Source organism: Alosa sapidissima, chromosome 5 (genome assembly GCF_018492685.1).
Source record: "Alosa sapidissima isolate fAloSap1 chromosome 5, fAloSap1.pri, whole genome shotgun sequence".
Classification (NCBI taxonomy): domain Eukaryota; kingdom Metazoa; phylum Chordata; class Actinopteri; order Clupeiformes; family Clupeidae; genus Alosa; species Alosa sapidissima.
The window spans coordinates 34,626,346-34,648,346 of NC_055961.1; the positions used below are offsets into that span (position 1 = coordinate 34,626,346).

At 41.9% G+C, this 22,001-nt stretch overlaps 1 protein-coding gene across 1 annotated transcript; it reads left to right on the forward strand.

The window, feature by feature from the left end:
* The first annotated feature begins 2,841 nt into the window (after positions 1-2,841).
* Positions 2,842-19,265, forward strand: LOC121709494 (short transient receptor potential channel 4-like). Its single transcript, XM_042092924.1, has 12 exons — positions 2,842-3,247; positions 3,445-3,571; positions 4,137-4,536; positions 8,720-9,238; positions 13,036-13,384; positions 13,823-13,962; positions 14,850-15,175; positions 15,591-15,786; positions 16,083-16,277; positions 17,021-17,062; positions 17,338-17,427; positions 17,822-19,265. Exons 3-12 carry the CDS (start codon positions 4,159-4,161, stop codon positions 18,434-18,436), a joined length of 2,850 nt encoding a protein of 949 aa, XP_041948858.1. The 5' UTR covers positions 2,842-3,247; positions 3,445-3,571; positions 4,137-4,158; the 3' UTR covers positions 18,437-19,265.
* Positions 19,266-22,001: the final 2,736 nt, after the last annotated feature.

The following is a 22,001-nucleotide window of genomic DNA, read 5'->3' on the forward strand; positions in this document are numbered from 1 at the left end:
TTTGGCAGTCATTAAAGGAGAATTCCGGTGTGATATTGACCTAAAGTGTATTGAAACATGATACCGAGTGTGAACGTATGTCTCATAGCCCATCTCGGCTTGTCCCCTGCACTCCAAAATCTGGCGCTAGTTAGCCGATGCTACCAACAGCTTTTTCAAAAGTGGTGCTTCGGCATCGGGCTAGCCATGCAAATAAATCACTGTTTTACACCCATTTACGAGGCTCAATGTATCTCCACACTTCATTGGCAGACTTCCGAGGGCCCTGACATTTAAAACGAGACAGTGAGAACTTTGAAAAAGCACTGGTAGTTTACTTACAAGACGATTTATACAGACAGTACCTTCACGAAGTTTAGCGTTTGCAGCCATCTTGAATTTAGTCACGATAAGTCGAGCAACGAGTAAGAATGAACAGGTATGATAAGGGATCAGATTCCAAAAATAATTCAGTGGAAATGCATGGATTCCAGTTTCTTCCAGTAGCAGCAACTGGAATCCATGCATTTCCACTGAATTATTTTTGGAATCTGATCCCTTATCATACCTGTTCATTCTTACTCGTTGCTCGACTTATCGTGACTAAATTCAAGATGGCTGCAAACGCTAAACTTCGTGAAGGTACTGTCTGTATAAATCGTTTTGTAAGTAAACTACCAGTGCTTTTTCAAAGTTCTCAATGTCTCGTTTTAAATGTCAGGGCCCTCGGAAGTCTACCAATGAAGTGTGGAGATACATTGAGCCTCGTAAATGGGTGTAAAACAGTGATTTATTTGCATGGCTAGCCCGATGCCGAAGCACCACTATTGAAAAAGCTGTTGGTAGCATCGGCTAACTAGCGCCAGATTTTGGAGTGCAGGGGACAAGCCAAGATGGGCTATGAGACATACGTTCACACTCGGTATCATGTTTCAATACACTTTAGGTCAATATCACACCGGAATTCTCCTTTAAGCAGTTTTCAGTCCACGCAAAGTCAAACCTTTCTGGTCAGACATCAGAGAAAACCCTTGTCTATTTGTCAAAAGACTTCAATAGAGTCTGACTCTCTCAGTACTGGAGATTGTTAACAGTGAGTTTAGTGTTCATGAACTGTCACTCCAGCTCTTAATGTCTTTGAAATTGTTTAAGGTGCGCTTTGAAATGTAATAAATATTCAGGCAAGAAAGGAAGCTGTTGTTTATGCAGTGACATTCTTCAGCACTGCATGCTACTGGGTTGCTTACATTAACCGCCTCCAGCACTCACCCCGTTTGCAAACAGGTCTTACTCACCTAATGGATGTTTACATGTATGTCCTGTTTCCGTTTGGCCACCACTTTTCATGTTAGTATGCATATAACAACTCCTAAAGGCCACATAGCAATCCCAGACGCTGAGTTAATAACTAATTTACACTATATGACATGTAAACCTTCTCTGCTCCCTTCCACAAATGTTAGCTGCAGTGAGGCGAACTCTCCTCCAGTCTCTGGCTCTTGCCCAGTGTCTATAGGGATAATAGCAAATCAATTTTAATAAGTGAGGTTCCTCGGAGGCAGATAGCAATGGCGATTTAAACAGCTGCACTGGACAGAGTGTCCTCAGGATATCTCTCCAAAGGACTGCTATCAGGATGAGCTTTCAAAAAGGCCTGTCAAGCCTGACATTAAGAGGAATTGACCATTTCGGTTCGGAGCCCAGTTTTCTCTCATTATACGAAAGCATGGTCTGCCTTTAAGTTAAAGAGCTATTTCGATATGCAATTTAGATGTGATATAGAGCCATACTGGGACCCCCTCCCCTTTCCCTTTCATGTTCATGTTCAATGATTCTACATGTTCATAATTAATAAGTTAAATTCAGTCAGTTTCTTAGTCATCCTATATTATTGTGCATTGTATGATCAGTTACATTATCTGAAATTAGCATACATATCTGTGAATATGGACACAGCAGCACTTTTCTTTCTTTATTTTGGTAAGATGTGGTAATAGGCCTCTCTTTGAAAGATGACTTCCAAATGCCTTGGAAATATTTGCCTAGGTCCCCATCTCCAGCACTACCCACATTTGCATTTGATTCGGTCTAGGAATAATTGTCAACTGGGTAATCCTCAGGAGGCAATATTAACACATATAGGCAATGATTAGAGCAGCTACACAGTTTAACTTTGTTTGGAAATGAGAAAGATATGATGCTACCATACCCCGACAGCTGCATTGTCCATGACCGCCAGCTCACCCTTGCTATTGAGAGGTTGTTGTCATAATCACCGCAACAGTTAAGACAATATCATCTCCACTTGACCATTTCCTGTGTGTTCAATTCTCCCCTGATGTCAATATAATTACTGGCCTCTTCGGTGATTTCCTTCTCCTTGTGAATTCGTAACTGCAAAGCCAATTTTTCTGACTACTTTATAGTCTCCAATCTGTGTAGCCTATAGGGCCATATATACTCACTTTGTTTTGCCAGCCCCAAAAATTGGTTCACTCCTCTGACATCTCCAAACCTCGTCCTCCTCTTCAGAGTTGTCAATGGCCCTAAGCCACCGTCCGCATCCGTAGGCTAATCTTAATGAAAATGGTGACAAGCAAATCTGTGAGCCTATCATTATCAGGGTTCAGTGCATGTGTGAAGGTAGCCTCCTATGCTTTAATTAATTGATTTGTTTACGCGTGTCATTCGTATTTTTTGTTCAGTATTCATCTTGAATACTACTCAATCTGAGAAAAAGACAATCTGCTTGGTTTTAATGTGAATCGAAACAATAGCATGCAGCATAATATGCATGTTGTTTATGATTTGTTTGTGTTGAAGAGAAACGTAGGCTAATCAAAACATGAACATGCAGCATTCGTAAACTTTCTGAAATGGTGCTAAAATACATTTAGGGTACTTTCTCTTCTACCTCATTGCGGGAGGTGAGCATGGGAGAGAGTGCAACTGCCACTGAGAGAGAGAGAGAGAGAGAGAGAGAGAGATTGGCTAGCGTTTTTCTTGTTCGATGAGCGAACTGTCATCAAGTAGGCTGTCTAAGCTCCAAAGATAGGCGAAAGGAGATCTGCATGCTGGATGCTCATTCATTATGGGCAAAGAGGCGATAATCACACGTGAAAGCGCGAAACGCAGCAACAGCTGGGCTGAAGTGCGGACCGACAACAGAAGCCTACGACACTGCCTCATGAATCTATGCGCAAAATGTGTGAACGACTGCGTAATTGCATTGGCTTTTCAAACTGTTCTGTTGGGTATTTCAATTTAGGTACGCCTATTTCTTTTTCATTTTGACAAGTATCCACACTGAGTTTTTCTGTCATCACAAGAAAACCAATGGGTGGAAGTGATACAGGGAGAGCCTTTGGAGTCAAAGAAATATTTTACCGGTTTAGTATCGGTTGACTGGTAACATTGAACTTCAGATGTTATGTGTCGGAATTGATTACTGCGTGTTTGACTTAGGATTCCTGAGTCGAAGGATTTATGGTCAGTTCTGCGAAATGTGGATTGCTGTCCTCAGATCACCTGTTGTGCACATGGTTCTGAATCGCAAAAGAATATACTGTGTAAGAATATCTTCAGTTTAAAGGTGAGTAGCATGCCTGCATAATGCAATTTATGAGTGCAACTGTTTTATTTCAGTTAGCTGCATCTCATAGCCTGTTTTTCTTAACAAATAACCTGTGACAAAAAACCGCATAGCACTGACATTCAGGTACAGACAGGGTAAAGTTGACGCATGATGTTAGTTATGTGAACTACTTTGTGTCCGGTGATATCCGGTTTGTTTCTGCATAGCCTCATTAATTGTTGTAAAAAAGTAGACCAATCTGTGAAAACAGAATTGACGGTCGTATTAAATACTTATGAATTGTATTGCTTCCTCATCCTACAAATCTCAAATTGTGCCCTCGGAAGGGTCCATATTTACCCATTATGGAAGTAGGGAAGGACCCTAGGTTAGGTTAGGCCAGGCCTATATTTCTTTTCTTGAAACTATAATCGGCCTGCAGCCATGGAGTCGTCAGAAACCATACAAAAATCAAGCTAAAGGTCAAACGAGAGTAATCGACTATTTTCTTTATATTCCACTTTAAAGCGCAGGAAATTTGAGCACTGCTTCTCTGCACCCCCCCCCCCTTCTTTTTCTACAGCATCAGTGATGGCTTAGCAACGATGTCACAGCTGTACTTCGGTCGAACGGACAACTCTTCGTACAGGGACCGCATCCCTTTACGAATAGTACGGGCTGAGTCTGAACTGTCTCCTCAGGAAAAGGCCTATCTGACTGCAATAGAGAAAGGAGATTATGCCAGTGTGAAGCAAGCGCTGGATGAGGCTGAGATCTACTTTAAAATAAACATCAACTGTATCGATCCGCTTGGACGCACGGCGTTGCTCATCGCCATCGAGAATGAAAACTTGGAGATCATAGAACTCCTTCTCACTTTTAATGTTTATGTTGGAGATGCCTTGCTCCACGCCATTCGCAAGGAGGTGGTCGGCGCCGTGGAGCTCCTGCTCAATCACAAGAAGCCTAGCGGGGGGATGCAGGTAATGGTCTTCACAAGCACCACCTTGCATCAAAGAGAAAAACGTGCATTTATACTCTCTCATACAGAGAAACACTAACCATGAACTAGCTGCCCTGCCCAATCATCAAAGAATGATTGGTTCTCTCTCAGCTCTTCCTTGTTATTGCTCAGGCACATGTTTCCTTTCTGTCTTTCTTTTTTTCTTTCATTCATTCATTCATTCTTTCTTTCACATGTCCATGCGTCTCAATTTGAACATATGTAGTTTGCACATTTTGTGCAGTGCATTTCTCACTGAATTAGGCTAAACTGAATCTGGCTGCTTTTATATCATTTCTCACACACCACACATTTTAAAGCTATACTGATTTCACTAGGACTTTATGTCAGGTGAGCTGTGTGAAGCTGTGTGTGTTCTTTTGAAAGGATTTTTAAAATGTGAAGATATTAATCCATTGGATGAAATGCTTCTGCCATTGAATGTTTGTGTAATTGGCTCTTTAGCCCTTGAGAGGTAGATTATTTATGACACACCCACTGTTCGAGACACTGGTGCTGTAACATGCACTTTGCATCCCTACCCACATGTACCATGATGCACAGGGTTTTTGTTTGGTTAATTACACCATTTACAGAAAGAAAGTGAAGGTTACAGAATATGCAGTTCAATCTATGCAGTTCAATTTCCCCCCCCGATTTGAACAAGCAGGTTCTTTATGAGTGCATAGTCCTCACTAATATACAGTGCAGTGCATTGTACTGTATATCCAACTCCTCTTACAACAATATAGCAATAAGCACTTGCTGTGTGCGGTGACAGTTTCCCTTAATTAAGCTGGAACTCAGTAACTTTGCCTGTTGACTGAGATTGGATGAAGGGCAGAGGATGAGTAGCTCATGGTGTGTCAGACCAGCCTGGCAGCCCCTTCACACCGTTGGCCATCACAACTGTCAGTGCAGCTGAGGCATTACTTTTCCACATGATTGACTGAGAAAAGCATGATTTGCACAGAGAGGTAAATTTGTTCCAAATCATCCCCTCTATGCATCACACTTCACTTGTTACCTCACCTACTGTAGAACACTCTCTGACAGTTTTTTTTTTTTTACAAAATTCTAATTACCGGTACTCTGATGTTCTAGTACATACTTTTCTTTCTCAGGATTTTTTTTTGTCTCCTTGTCTGCTAGCCCCAAAATCACTCGCTCTCTGTTTTTCTCATTTCTTTTAACTCAGTCATTTGTGGTCTTCCGCTCGGTGCCTTCAAGATGGCTCTGAATTGATGAAAGCCCTGGCTGTGGTACAGGCAAGGAAATTAAAAACCACAGGCTCTGAAAGCAAGTAGCTTTTGAAAACATGTACAGAGCAGGTCAGTGGGTACCGTAACTGGAAGCATTAAGCTGCGGTAGAAGACATCAGATTTAGCCAGACCTCAGTGTTTGAGTGGCTACAAAACAAGGCAAACAAGGCACTCCACTCCAGAGCGTTAGCCTTTTTATGAGTTTATCACAAGATTGGCGAAGCAGGAATTATGTAATTCTCTATGCGCTAATAGACTTTTAGATGTTAAAAGTCTCTCTATTGTTAAAAGGCCTGCTCTCCTTGGTTATTTGCAAGGGCGGACATTACTTGAGGACATTTAATCAATTACTGTACTTAAGTCATTTTTCATATATCTGTACTTTACTTGAGTATTTAAATTATGTTAAACTTTTTACTTTTACTCCAGTACATTTCTAAGCCAAATATCTTATTTTTTACTCCACTACATTCTGTGACAGCTGAAGTACAGCTGAAGTTCCTTTTGGAAAAAAGACTGTCCAAATACATGTGTACTTACATGGGTATTTTCTATGAAGCGAGCTAGGCTTTAAATAATGGTGTTGCCTAACCTATGTTATTGTTATATCCACTATTTACTGTACCTTGTTGACCCCTTTTCACAATATTGATGTTACCATAACTAGCCTCATGACGCCATCGAGCAAATGATGATAGACAGTAATAGCCAATGATAGAGAGTAGGGATGTAACAGTATGAAATTTAACCTCACTGTTATAGTGACCAAAATTATCACGATTTTCGGTATTATCACAGTGTTTTTAAAAGTGTGTTCAATATGTTCAGAAAGCACTGATAGGCCTACAAAAGCTGAAATAGTTTCAAAATGTGTCCCGTTCACTTTTTCATATTAAACTGGCTATGTGCTTATAGCTTACCCTACCATGACTTGGAGTTTGCTATTTCTGTTATTTGGATCCAATGAGTGAGACCAAAGTAAGTGTTCAAAATAAAACTTTAGGCTACGGCGTTCTCCTGATAACATGAGTGGAATGGATTTCATGTGGACACGAACATAAAAAGACGCAGAGTGGCTAAATGATACAGTGCACGTTTTGCGGTGAAAATGTTCCACCTTTTAAAATCAGGTGTAGCCTAATCCGAATCGCAGTTAAAACCATCAATAAGACAACAGAATCAGTAGTACAAGTTTTGTTTCATTTGCTAGGCCAGGGTTGGGCAAACTTTTTGGCTCAGGGGCCATATTGGGTTTTGACCCCCCCCCCTACACGACACACACATAAAAAAATACATTTTTTATAGCCTATAATTTAGTATGAAACGTATTTGTTTTAAAATATGAATTGCTTAAACATGCTGCTAATTTTATGCTGTTTAACAAATGTATAAATTGTGCACTGTCGCTTTAAGACAGTCGCTTTAATTCACGTTTATTTCTCAATGATCTTCTGCCTGCTTCGCTATGGCTAGTGCTGTACCTACGGCTGGGCCCTCTCACAGTTTTTTAATGGTCAGTAGTGGGAACTACTGTTGCCTTCATGATTTTCTTTTAAAAGTTTCTTATAAGAAGGAGATATCAATTATCAACAATGACAAGCCACCTGGAACCTGCGGCTCTCTCTCCCTCTTGTGAGTGCAGACGCGTTCCCAATTAAATGGATCGCATAATGTTCACGTTAGATCTGCTGCAAAGGAGATAACTAAGAGTTAACTTAATTTAACATGATGTTATCTCTATTTAACATGATGTTTTGACATTGACATAATGTTCTCTAAGGAGAGTGAAAAGCAGTTTGCAGTAAAGCTAACCAACGTCGTCTCTATCGCAGGAAAAAAATAGCAAGCAGCCTGATAACCAAATGAAATGCTCGGCGGGCCGGATGAAAGTGCTTGGCGGGCCGGATCCGGCCCGCGGGGCTCAGTTTGCCCACCCCTGTACGTCAAAAGCAGGCTCGGATGAAGCTGGGAAGGATTAAACACACGGTTTCAACACCGCGGTAATCAACCGTGATAATTATGATATTTCAAAAGAAAACGATAATTATTATCGTCAACATTTTTATCGCGGTTTACCATTATACCGGTAATCGTTACATCCCTAATAGAGAGATGTACAATGATAGGCAATGATAGACAATCTGACACTATCAAACACAAAAGGGAACGTCTTGATTTGGTCCGAAAGTGTAAAGCATTCAACAAAGCAAAAAGCGGTTACTTTAGAGATCTTTAAGATATCTATCGGGGCAGCCGTGGCCTACTGGTTAGGGCTTTGGACTTGTAACCGGAGGATTGCCGGTTCGAACCCTGACCAGTAGGCACGGCTGAAGTGCCCTTGAGCAAGGCACCTAACCCCGCACTGCTCCCCGAGCACCACTGTAGTAGTGTGTGCTTCACCTCACTGTGTGTTTACTGTGTGCTGAGTGTGTTTCACTAATTCACGGATTGGGAGAAATGCAGAGACCAAATTTCCCTCACGGGATCAAAAGAGTATATATACTTAGTTCTTTCTACATACAACAATTCTTAGTTGATTTTGTCCTTGAATGAAGGAGAAAGGCTCAATGGATGCATACGTCTGTGCCGAATCATTTCAACAATAGTAAATGCAACTGTATTAGTCATAATACACTCAAGTGGAAATGTAAAAGGAGGATTTCTACTTTTACTGGAGTAACATTTAACCATGTGTATCTCTACTTTCACTCAAGTACAGGATTTGTGTACTTCGTCCACCACTGGTTATTTGATGAATTAATGACCCTCAAATTAAGTAGCTGCTAGGGCCAGTACTTTAAAGCCTATTATAAGACTAAAACCTTTTCTTTCCGTTAAGGTCTCCATTGAAGTTGTTTGGGAAACCGGCCCTAAAAATGTTGCAATCTCTTATTTTGCCAGGTTCCGCCCATCTTACTTGACAAGCAGTTCTCGGACTTCACTCCAGACATAACTCCCATCATCCTGGCGGCGCACACCAACAACTATGAGATCATTAAGCTGTTGGTCCAGAAGGGCGTGTCGGTGCCCCAGCCGCACGAGGTGCGCTGCAACTGCGTGGAGTGCGTGTCCAGCTCGGACGTGGACAGCCTGCGGCACTCGCGCTCGCGCCTCAACATTTACCGGGCGTTGTCCAGCCCCTCGCTCATCGCCCTGTCCAGCGAGGACCCCTTTCTCACGGCCTTCCGCCTCAGCTGGGAACTGCAGGAGCTCAGCAAGGTGGAGAACGAGTTCAAGTATGAGTACGAGGAGCTGTCGCACCAGTGCAAGCAGTTCGCCAAGGACCTGCTGGACCAGACGCGCAGCTCCAGGGAGTTGGAGATGATCCTCAACTTCAGGGACGACATGGAGCCGCTGGAGGAGGAGGCGAACAACGACTTGGCACGTCTAAAACTCGCCATCAAGTACCACCAGAAGGAGGTAGGGAGACAAACCAAGGTGTCACTGCAGTATCTAATCAAGTGATATGGAGGAAACATATCGTGGGTTTGGAGTAGTAGGCCATGGATATTGGGGTTTGTTTTTGGTAAGCATGAAAGGGACAGGAGAGCTCTGCAGTGTTAGTATGGTCATCACAGTGAATGAGAGTGGTCTGAACTGATTTTGGCTATCAAAGCCCAGTCAGCCCCTAGTTGTGCACTATCTGGAACCCAACATGTATAGAACCGGACCAACCCGAACCCAACACCATCATAACACACCCCGCCAAACCAAACCAAAACAGACCAAACCAAGTAAAAACAGAACTGGAAAAGTAAGGGTGGCTCTGTTGTGAATTAACCCTTAGAGTCTAATCATATGAAACAAGGGTTTACTTTGAGGCTATTCACCCCAGTCAGTCAAGGCCTTTTAGCAGGATGTAGTGTCTGTAGATTATGCTTGAGGCTGGTTAAATCTGGTGTATTAATACAAGCTCTCACACAGGCATATTTTGCCCTCTTCTGTACATTTGGAGCATTGCAGCAGGGAGAAAGCTTCATGCTTGCCAAAAAGTTTTTTAGTCAGACGTTGATGCACAAAAATAAAGAAGCTTAACTCAATCATTAACTATTAAAAACAATTTACTCATTTTAACTTGTATTATACATAGGTAGGAATTACATTATGCACGGTAATCTTAAAAATAAGGTAGCCTCATGTGTTGTGAATCTAACTCCACACGTTTGATGAGTTGGGGCCCAGCTTGCCTGAGGGAGCAAGAGCAGCACCTTAAGTCACTCTAAGGAATTGATGCCATTGCCGTCTCATCATTGACCGTGGGATAAGCATCAGCCTCATCAGAGTGCTCTGAGCCGAGGCAGGCAAAGCAAATATTAATGTCCTCTCTCTCTCGGACTAACTTTGATATGGATCTGTGGAAGTCTTTGTTCCCATGGCAACGTGGGAGTGGAGCGGCCCCACTTTGCCGCAGTCTCTGGTGTGTGACTGTGGCGGTGGAGGCTGAGTTGCTCTGGTGGTGGATCCTGAGTCGCTATGAACTTTAGCGAGTGTTAGGATCAGCATTAGCCGGCTGCATCAAGTCAAATTGCATGTCACACAGGGGGAAGTCATACATGCATAACGGGGGCTGCCTCATTAGCGCGTTGATAGAGGGAATAATCAGTGTTGGAGAGGCTGCGTAGGGCTGATTGGGCCAATGATGGTTTTTCTCATCATAGAAAGTGAACATTAGATAATGATGCCCTGCTAAGGAGTTTGTATAATACTGCCAGCAGTCAGGCCTAATGGTTTGTTTGTTAGTGGTCAGAGTCAGGGTCAGCATTTGTCAGTCATTTGACCTACACGTGTGACTGTAATATCTAGCACATTCTTAGGGTTGGCAGGGTACAAATGGATGCAGTTTTGAGATACTCCTGAAGCCAAAGGGGTGAGAGTTGATGAAATTAATCTTCCATATTTATTACCTGCTCAAAGATCTTTAGTTTCCAGCAGATTACTCATGCTACCCTTGAAAAATTGCATCATTAGTGTTGCCCCAGTTTTTCAAGTGGATGACAAAAGAACTGTGGCAAACGCATTGCTGCTTCTTGTGGGGTATTTCTGTTTCAGCTTTTGTGAAACCAGAGTACACAAAACAAAGAACATCTAATAACCACCATATGATATGGCTTTTCTCAATCATATCTATGATAATCATATTCATGCATGTTATGCAAGCGTACTGTTCAGTGGTTTGCCTTGTTGTGGATGACAGAGAAGTCTGTCACTATTTTACATCTTATGACCTCACAAATACAGGTACAGCACAGTGTACTCTAAATGTGCCAAGATTGCCCATAATGTCTTGATATTTTGAAGCTCTTCTCACAAGAAAACTGCATTGCATTATGCCTATTACAACAGTTCTTAGTTTTCCTGGAACTTGTGTCATCACTATTCTAACTGATACTCACTCTCATTACTAGCCAAGGCACTTCGGCACAGCATGAGATTTATTCTGACAAGTGAGAGCCACTGCTGTGAAAACCAGGGGTGTCCTCTTGGTTACGCCCTCTGAGATGCTGAAGGTCCATAGACACTGTCAACCATGCTGTTTCAATCCCTGTCACGTGTGAACAACATTATTGAATCGCATTTCATTGATTTTTGGAGATCATCTCCTGTGTTGCCATTCTGTACGCATGTGGCTCTGTCCTTTGGAGAATACTAGAAAGATGACAGTGCCTGTTTCCAAGGCCTTCTGTCCTCCAGCACGTCAGTGCAACTGCATTCATCACCGTGTAATCATGTTTGGTTGATGCGGGCCCAAGTCATACGTTCTTGCCCAAGTCATATGTGCGTGTGCAAAGCAGATGTTCTGGGGGACATGTTTCTTTCTTGTGATTCCTCACAGGGGGCTGTGTGATTTTGCGGAATTGAAACCAGGTGGTGAGAGCTGGAAGCAGACACATTTGTTCTTCTGCGTTCCTCCACAACGCCTCTTGTTCTTAATTAAAGCATGTCATTGTCATTGGGTTGGGTTCGCAAAAGAGCCCCATTCTGCAGGGCTATCGTTTATGGCTCCACCGAGGGGGACGAACCTGATCCCATGTTGTCATATTGTCAAGGGCTCCTTTGTCCTCTTGTCAGTTAGCTAAGTGAACCCAGATGAGCGCTGTTTTTTCTACTACTGTTTCTGCATTGTCTGTTTGTTAGTCTTTGTTCACAGCGCATTGTCTCTGTGTCTTTATGGATGCATTTGCACGCATTTGACATTAAGCTGGATAAGAGGGTTAGTCCCCCAGGTCCATCTTGGAAGAGGGAAATGAGGTTAGACGGAGATGGTATTGGTTTCGTGCTGTTATGCCTCACGATTAACTTTATTTATCCACTATGAGCTTTTACATTCTCTTCTGGGAAGGATTGGTGCATTATTATAAATATAATTATGGTTACAGGCACTTAACAGACATTTAACAGACATTTTGTACATCTGCGCACCTAAACACTCGGCTCTCCTGAACTTGGAGAATGTCTGACTCTCCATGCTGTTTCAATCAGGACAATCTGCTCCATGGCTTGCATGCTGTTACACTGAAGGTCTGATAATCAGATATCCAGATATAAACGCTGTTATATACCGGTAATATTTAAATTAGGGCTGTCAATCGATTAAAACAATTAATCGAATTAATTACATACTGTGTGATTAATTAATCTAAAGTATTTTAAATATTTAAATTCAAATGAATCATTGAATAATCAGCATTACTGACATTACTGAGTTCAAAAACTCTTTTATTATTATTCTCACTGTTCAAATAATGGCCATAATAATCTATTTCAGGCAACAGATATAACCTAGAGGACACAATGAAAATAAATGAACACCCCTCAATGTCAACACTATTTCTTTGCATTGATGTGCGACTTTAGAGTTGACGGACTCGGGTGATATGCAAATTCCTTGCTGCAGAGATTGCAGAGGACTTTATTTTAATCAACACTTTATTTTTATCAACACCATCAGGCCATTTTTTAAAAGTAAATGTTCAAATCAATGATCTAGGCAGCACATTTTCTTCTCTCTCCTTCATTTTACAGTCTAATGGTTACTGACTACAACGGCTCGGGGTCAAAGGTCATACGGAATCGATTAATCAAGCTATTTTTTTTCATCAGTTATTTTTTATCAAATTAATTAATCGTAATTAATCAGTTATTTTGACAGCCCTAATTTAAATATATAATTCTGATATAATATATCATATTAATCTGTCCTCCGTGTGTGTGTTCAGTTTGTGGCCCAGCCCAACTGTCAGCAGCTGCTGGCATCGCGCTGGTATGACCAGGTCCCTGGCTGGAGGAAGCTCCACTGGATGGGCAAGTCGGTCACCTGCATCATCGTCGGCCTGCTCTTCCCGCTCTTCTCCCTCTGCTACCTGATGGCGCCCAAGAGCCCGCTGGGGCTCCTCATCCGCAAACCCTTCATCAAGTTCATCTGCCACACGGCATCCTACCTCACCTTCCTCTTCCTCCTCCTGCTGGCCTCACAGCACATCGTCTCGCAGGATGACGACACGCTGGCCGACAGGCAGGGGCCGGCGCCCACCATTGTGGAGTGGATGATCCTGCCCTGGGTTTTAGGTATCAGGATCTGTGTACCTTTGACCCTGTTCATTCAGCAGACACTTTCATCACAGCATACTGTAGTACAGATACTCAGTTCTGCAGCATTACATAGTGCACATGTGCATATTTCCCCAGCCTTATTAGATTAGGTACTTTTATAAGTAGGGAGTATTGTTATCTTAGTTTAAGAACAGCCACTATCTGTGGTCAAATCGTCTAGAAGTGACGGGTGAAAATAAGAGCTGGACAACAGTAAAATGTCCAGTTTTAGAGAGAGGTTATTGTACACACACACACACACAAACACACACACACACACACACACACACACACACACACACACACACACACACTCTCTTACACACACGCAAACTCACACACAAACACACACACATATGTGTGTGTGTATAATATGTGTAATGCAGTAATGTGGATTCATTTGTATATGTGCAGGTTTCATCTGGGCCGAGATTAAACAGATGTGGGATGGGGGCTTTCAAGATTACATCCATGACTGGTGGAATCTCATGGACTTTGTCATGAACTCCCTTTATCTGGCCACCATCTCTCTGAAGATCGTTGCATACCAAAGGGTAAGGAGGCAGGAGGCAAATGATCACTATCTCTCAGGATCATAGGTACTGTACATCATATACCGTGCAATAGCCTGCATCTCATGTGTACATATGAACCTTATTTTGTGATCTTCAACTAGAGGTTAAAATAATGATACAGTTATAGGCTTTATTGGGCTAAGATGTTAGATTAATGAATTTTGATAGTTGATAATTTATCACAGTACTCCAGGCATGTATGCGACATGTCTTGCAAATGTTAGATTGTATCATATGTGACTTATTTGGAACAATTTTGTATAAACATAGAGAAAGCAAACTTTTCAGTCAGTGTTTTAAAACTCCCAGATCTCAAGAAAACAAGGCCTTTATTAAACATGATATCTGTGTTTGCAAACAAATTCCAGTGACGCAGAACAAGAAAGCAAGCAACTGCCACGGCTGTAATTGAATCCAAAGTTGCATTCTATTTGGCTCTTACAACATCATTGGAAAATAATGTGCTTTTGTTTGTGCTACAGACAGAGGCACTCTACACAGTCTTAGGAGTACACAGCACTTTACCGTATACATTTGTTTCACTTCTCTGCTCTTTGGGTAAAACTAAGTTACAATGTGTGCATTCCCTGTCCAGCCAAATGATACATTAGTTTCATCTGATAACCCTTCCAAAAGTCTTTGTCATTTTCTGCCGTCTTCCTTGTCCATGAGGATGTCCTCTGTTTGTGAGGTACTGCAAGGACATTTTTAGCCAGTGGATACTTATTATGATATTCATAATTTCATGAGAAGAATGCAAGGAGTCATGACTGATGGTAGATGCTCTCCTGGCTACTTCAGTAGAGCAGATCAGATCACATCTGCTCTCTCTCTCTCTCTCTCTCTCTCTCTCTCTCTCTGGTCAGTATGGTGGCACCAAGGTGGAGAGGTGTGAATGGGACATGTGGCACCCCACGCTGGTGGCTGAGGCGCTCTTCTCCATCGCCAACATCTTCAGCTCGCTGCGCCTCATCTCGCTCTTCACGGCCAACTCGCACCTGGGCCCGCTGCAGATCTCGCTCGGCCGCATGCTGCTGGACATCCTCAAGTTCCTCTTCATCTACTGCCTGGTCCTGCTGGCCTTCGCCAACGGCCTCAACCAGCTCTACTTCTACTACGAGACGGACGCCAAGGACGAGAAGGACAAATGCAAGGGCATCCGCTGTAAGGAGCAGAATAATGCTTTCTCCACGTGAGTAACCGCTTCAGAGACCACCACCCTGATGCTGCATGTGTCATTAAAGGAGAATTCCGGCGATTTTTCACATACATATCTGTTTCTCGAGGTCACTGAGTATTGTCGGTATAAAAAAAAATAAAAAAATAAATCAGTTCTATCTAGCTTGATTTACTGCAGCCAACAGCTAGAGCATGTTCATGAGCCCCCATTCGCCAGAATTCTCCTTTAATCAATACCAAGGAAGTTACTGTAAGTGAGATGCTGGAAATGACATCACACTGAACAATATTCACTGACCACATACCGGTAGTAGGTTACAATGAGTAGCACATACTTTATGGTGAAATGTCTACCTATAATACTTTCCTGTACTAATCTTACTCTACTAGTCTCCTGTGATTAAACTTTGTGTCTTGTTGCGGAGCAGGTTGTTTGAGACTCTGCAGTCTCTCTTCTGGTCTGTGTTTGGCCTCATCAGCTTGTATGTCACCAATGTCAAGCCAGAGCATGAGTTCACCGAGTTTGTTGGCGCGACCATGTTTGGAACTTACAACATCATCTCCCTGGTGGTTCTTCTGAACATGCTCATTGCCATGATGAACAATTCCTACCAGCACATCGCTGTGAGTTGCCGTTCCATTCCGCCCCGACCCTGCTTGCATTTATGTTATTGCTTTCATCTGTCTTCGATTCTCTCCATTGTTTCGGTTTATTAGGCACATTTTCTCGCTACCAATGATTGGAGAACTGTGGGACTGAAATCGATGAATCATTTGATGGGGTTTTTTCTTTCTTTCTCTCTTTCTCTCTTTCTTGGTCTTTCTTTTTTTTCAATCACACATCAAAGCACAATCACAACCAATCACAAATAACAAAAGTAAAATGATAAGTCCAAACCGATGCTGGGTGTGTATTTCAGGATCATGCTGACATTGAGTGGAAGTTTGCCAGGACTAAGCTATGGATGAGTTACTTTGAAGAAGGGGGGACCCTTCCTCCTCCGTTCAATATCATCCCCAGCCCAAAGTCCCTCTGGTACCTCTTTAAGTGGTTCAAGAGGCACCTCTGCAGTAAGAAACATAAAGAAAGGACAGAGACTTTTCAGTCAATTGGGGTAAGGCCACACAAACATTAGAATGTTAGTACTGTGGTATAGTATTAGGTAGCCATTACAAATTGTATGGACCACAAATATACAGATACACACCACTTTTGGAAAAGTGAGTAAACAAGTAGAATGTATAGCAGTAGTCCATATAGGATAGGAATAATGTATGCAACGGTCCGTTAATTCCATATAACGACACCTTGAAGGCCGTTATTCCTCTTATCACCTGGTTGCCAGTATAGGCAGTCATCATGCCTTTATATAAAGTAAAAAGCGGTTCCGTTTAAAAAGAAGCTGACTTGTTCAGTTTGTTGTACAACATTCTTTGGCCCTAACATTGATAACGGTGGACAGTTAGTTTGTTTACAGTTGATTAAATTGCTTTCAGGCTCAACCGTCATCCTACTATGGCTGTTATATAGTTATCATTCATAAGCATTGATATGGAACAGTGATTAAACTTTTTTACCAGATCTACTTCATAAGTGTCCCGTTATTCAGAATTAATAGCAACCCACCAGCCAATCAGAAAAGAGTATTTCTTCCGGGTGATACGTGTATAATATTTGGAAGCTTTACTGCTGTGCACTATTTTTATGCTGGGCCAGCTTTCCATATATTATTCACTCTTCCTGTAGGAGTTCATGCAGAGAAGCATACTGTCTGTGTAATAGAATAAAAAAGGAAAACGGTTGGCTCTCTGTCATAGCGTAAAGTCAATGGAGTCTAATCGCCTCCATCTTTTTCAGAGACGTGCTGCTGAGAACCTGCGAATCAATCACCAGTACCAGGTAATGATGTCTCCTCCAGAGCACGACGCCCATTAGTCTATTGTCTGTTAGAGTGTGTTACTGCAGCTGTTCAAAGGCAGCGCTGCTTTGAGCCCCACGCTGCTACTTTTAGCCCTTTCATACTAGGATTTATGCGGTCTCTGCCATTGCTAAGGCACAGCGCATTAGCATTATTACAAAGTCATGGAGGCTACTAAAACAGAGTTGCCTGCTAAACAACTTGCAGCTTGACGAATAAGTAACATTCACTTTGGGGTTTTGTCTTTGTCTTAAAGGAAGTTCTCAGGAATTTGGTGAAGAGATATGTGGCTGCAATGATCAGGAATGCAAAGACCGAGCAAGGACTGACAGAAGAGAATTTTAAGGTACACAGTACACAGGTACACATTACATATAGTGCAGTGACTAATCCTGATACATAAATCTATAGTGTTTGCAGTATTATGTGTAAGAGGAAACTAAAATGAACATTATGTATGTAAAGATTTGAGTATGCGGTTGAAGTATAGACCCTTTCAACATCATAAACAAACATGTGCGTTTCCAAGGCATTTCCGGTGGCACAGCTAATGGTATCATGGGGACAATGATGTTTTAAAAAAAACATGTTTTAAAGTCCATATTTTGCACAGCATTAAGCTAAAGCCTGATTAATTTTCATTTCCATGTATCTGTGAAACAGATTGAAATGGTCTATACAAATATATTTGCACCTAAAATGAAATTGAATATAATAAGAAAGGATTTTTGTTGAAACAGGAGCTGAAGCAGGACATATCCAGCTTCCGATATGAGGTGCTTGGTATGCTGAAAGGTGTCAAACCTGGCATGCAGGCAGTCAAAGGAGGCGCTGGGTCCTCGAGCCTGCCATTTCCCGAGCAGCCTCGTAGGTGTTCCGTGGTGGCGGCTTCCTCTGGGCAGCTGAAGAGCAAACTCAACCTGCTGACCGCCACCTCTGTGCTGCAGCAGCAGGGAGGTGCCAGAGCTGCTCCCCGGCCGCCAGAGACCCTCGGCAGCCTGGCCAACGGCTCGGTCCCCCGCCTGGCAGCGGCCTCCTCTGCGGCCACCGTGGAGGAAGAGGAGGAGGAACCACGTGGGAACGCAGCGGGTGCCTCTGACCACAACCCAGGCGTAGTGCTGCAGCTGCGCCACCGAGGCGCGGGCCAGTCACGGATCTACTCCGTGTCCGAGGAGGTAAGCGAGTGGCACGACGACGGAGAGCCGTCATCGTCGTCGAGGAGCAGGGACGGTGACGAAGATGGGGATGCGGGTGCCGTGGAGACCGCGCGGCCTTCCAGCGTGAAAAAGAAAGATGAAAGGAAAGACTTGCAGGAGGAGGGAGAGCCGGAGGAAGATAAAGAAGGAGCCAAATAGCTGAAGGGGACAGAGAGGCTGAGCAGAGACAAGTGTTCCGTGCAGGAAGGAAGGAACACAAAGGGAGGAGAGATGAAAGGCAGCGCACACATACAGAGAGACAGAGAGCTGGGAAGAAACGGTGACAATCAAATGCTTTCAGGATGCTCAAGAGGTAACCTCAGAGCCCGACTTCCTCCTGGATGACTAGAGCACAGTGAAGCAGAGCAAACTTGAACTTGTGCTGAGTCTTTTCACTATGTGACTTATGAAGCTCCAGATGGTATCTTAACCACACGTAATCCTCCAAAACTTATTTAGAAGCATTTAGACTGTTTGACCAGCTAGGATGCCCGATAGTTGGAAACACCAGTACTTTTTGTATGGCTGAATTTGTTAGTAAAGGTGTGTCTGTAGCACCTGTAGAAATCACCTCTTTGAGATAGATGACAAGTGCAGGATCATATGAAATGCACAAAGATTCATGATGCTGGATATTAGCAAACCTTTTATGAATGTTTAGACTGAAAAGAGGGTGGCAAATTGATTGTGAGGTAATCACTAACCTGAATTGTCTGACATGCTAGTGATTGTACCAAGAAGTTTGGTGATCATGATGACTATGGTTTCTGAATGAAACATAAAATGCCAGTGAAATGTTCTAGGTGTTTTACTTAAATCTTCTGGAAAAAGACTTACATAACCATGTCAAATATACCATGGTAGATGGATGGTAGATAGATACAATGCATACAGGAAGTATTTGCAGCGCTTCACTTGTTCCAAGTTTTGTTGTTTCAGACTCATCTTAAAATGGATTCAATTCTTTATTTTTTCTCATCAATCTATGGACAATTCGGTAACACTTTACCTGAAGGGTGAGTTCATAACACATTCATAGCAGCTGTCATAAACTGCACATAAAGCATTCATGACTGTTTCATGAGACATGACTCAACATTCATACCAAACCTTTCATGAATGTGGAAGACAGAACGACGACAACTTGTCAAAAAAAAGTCCAACAATCGCAAAGCAGCATTGCCGTTTTTCTCTCCAGCCTTTGTAAATATTTCATGAATATCTTATGAGGTCTACATCGAATGTCACTTTACTATACAAGTTGTGAAGTATTCGTAATCACTGAGTTTAATACTGGGAGGTAAACTAGCCTACATTCAGCTGACCCGTATTTGTGTAACCTGGAACGGTTGGACATTCCCAGTAACAAAAGATGAGAAATCATCTGCAAAGGTTACATCATAAAAACAATACATTTTTATGAAACAAAAATTATTTGCTTGACCGTGTTCTGTCACTTTGGCACTGGAGTAGCCCATTGACTCAGATGTGACATGATCAGGTAAGAGGTTTGGAACAAAAACGGCAATGCTACTTTGCAATTGTTGGACTTTTATTTTGACAAGTTGTCATCGTTCTGTCTTCCATATTCATGAAATGTTTGGTAGGAATGTTGAGTCATGTCTCATGAAACAGTCATGAATGCTTTATGTGCAGTTTATGACAGCTGCTATGAATGTGTTATGAACTCACCCGTCAAGTAAAGTGTTACCGACAATTCTCTCGACCTTGTGACTTGGTTTTCACTCTGACATACGTCATCAACTGTGAGACCTTATATAAAGAGATGTGTGCCTCTCCTAATAATGTCCAGTAAATGCATTTAGGCACAGGTGGACTCTCAAGGACCATTGATAGAAGTAGGATGCACCAGAGCTCAATGGCAAGTTACTTATGTAAATGGTATATTTCAGTCTTTTATTTTTTTATACATTTACAAAACAGTCCAAACACTTGCTTTTTTGTGGGGTGTTGAAGTATTGTGTGTAGATTGATGAGAAAAGATAAATAATTTAATCCATTTTAAGATGAGTCTGAAACATAACAAAATGTGGAAAAAGTGAAGCGTGAATACTTTCCGCATGCACTGTAGATGCTATGATGCCCCTACTGTATGTATGTCCCTTTATCTGTTGTTTTCTTGGCAGCTCTCATTATTTTTGTCAAGTTAACATGATTTATTACATGGCTCTTCATAATGCTTAATAATACTCCATTCACTTGAATGGGCCTTCCCAACGTTCGGTGGTCTGCTAATTCTCAATAACAGACCGTTGCTAAGTATAACAGACCGCTGTCAAGGAAAATGGGTTTTGTGCTTCTATTTCATGTCTTTCATATCACTACGCAAAGACTGGAACTTCATTCAAAAGTGAAAGCAGACGGTTGATCAGCTGTGTTCTAAAGAATGTTTGATTCAAGTTCAGCGTGTGCTTATTTTCCCAATAATGACCGACATTCTATAGACCCTTTTAAGAGAGTTCCATTATCAGCATCATAGTTGGCCCCACAAGACTTCCTTTTTAACATTCCATATGTTATCTTAATGCAGAGGAAGTAGATTGGGACCAAATAGAACATTCAAGCATTGTTTTTGTTTTTATTGTAGGCTGTTATAGCATGATGTAACATTCTGAGAGCTGCCATGGTAACTACCGTACACAGTGACAAGACCCTATAATGTCATTAGTCAGTACTGCCATAAGAAGTAATGACAGGATATGCAATCTGCAGACATTTTAAAGATATGGTTGTGTTAATCCTGACAGCAGAAGGTTCAAGTGAGGCACTGCTGTTGAATGTTGGTCATTTTTTCTTCATCTAGACACCACATGATTTTGGCCTGACAACTCTCGTCTCAACTCGTATCACTTTCTGTGGAAAGAGCAATATCTGCATCCCACTCATGACTCATTCCACACTGCCTTATTCTGTTCATTTTAGCACTTTATACTAAATGGTTGTACATGATGTCAGATAGCAAAATATATTATCTTGCTAATCATACCAATAATTAATTTATTTTCTATGCAAACATATCATAAACATCTCTAAAACAGTTTATCATGTCACATTCACGTTTTACATTCAGTTATTCTGAACTACCCTTGGTCCATTACTATTTACCATTACAACTTAAGACAATGTAGCCTGTCATTTTCAGTGTCATGTACAAGTAGTTTCATATAATCTACAAAAGCATATCTGACATCCATGCATGTCATGAATCTTATTTATTTGATTCATTCACTCTCTGTTATATGCATTGCTAAATCACTATAAGGCATTTGACAAATACAGGCAGACAATTTTGTTTTCTGCCTTGTGCTGCAACCTGGTTAGATAATAGTATAATACATAGATATAAGATATTGATGTCTGAGAAATAAAAATCTGAAACAAAAATATATATTTAATGGGTCACTTGGTTTTTCGTGTAGAATAAGGATACATTTTGAACAGTTCAGTTTGTGGGTCTAATAATTTTGAACTCTTTCTGATGAACAGTAGAGTTCTTGACAGAGCTTTCATGTCAGGGGTTTTTCCAGATAAACTTGGATATTGGATCTGGAAAACTGAGTGAGTCAGCAAAGGCCTTAAACGTGCAGCCTGGGATTCTGGTGAAATCCTGTTACTTGAGCTCAACAGCCAATCAAATGACATGCTATGTATTTATTGGCTGGAATTGTTGATGGTTTGATCCGTGCCACAGTGTTTGTTCACC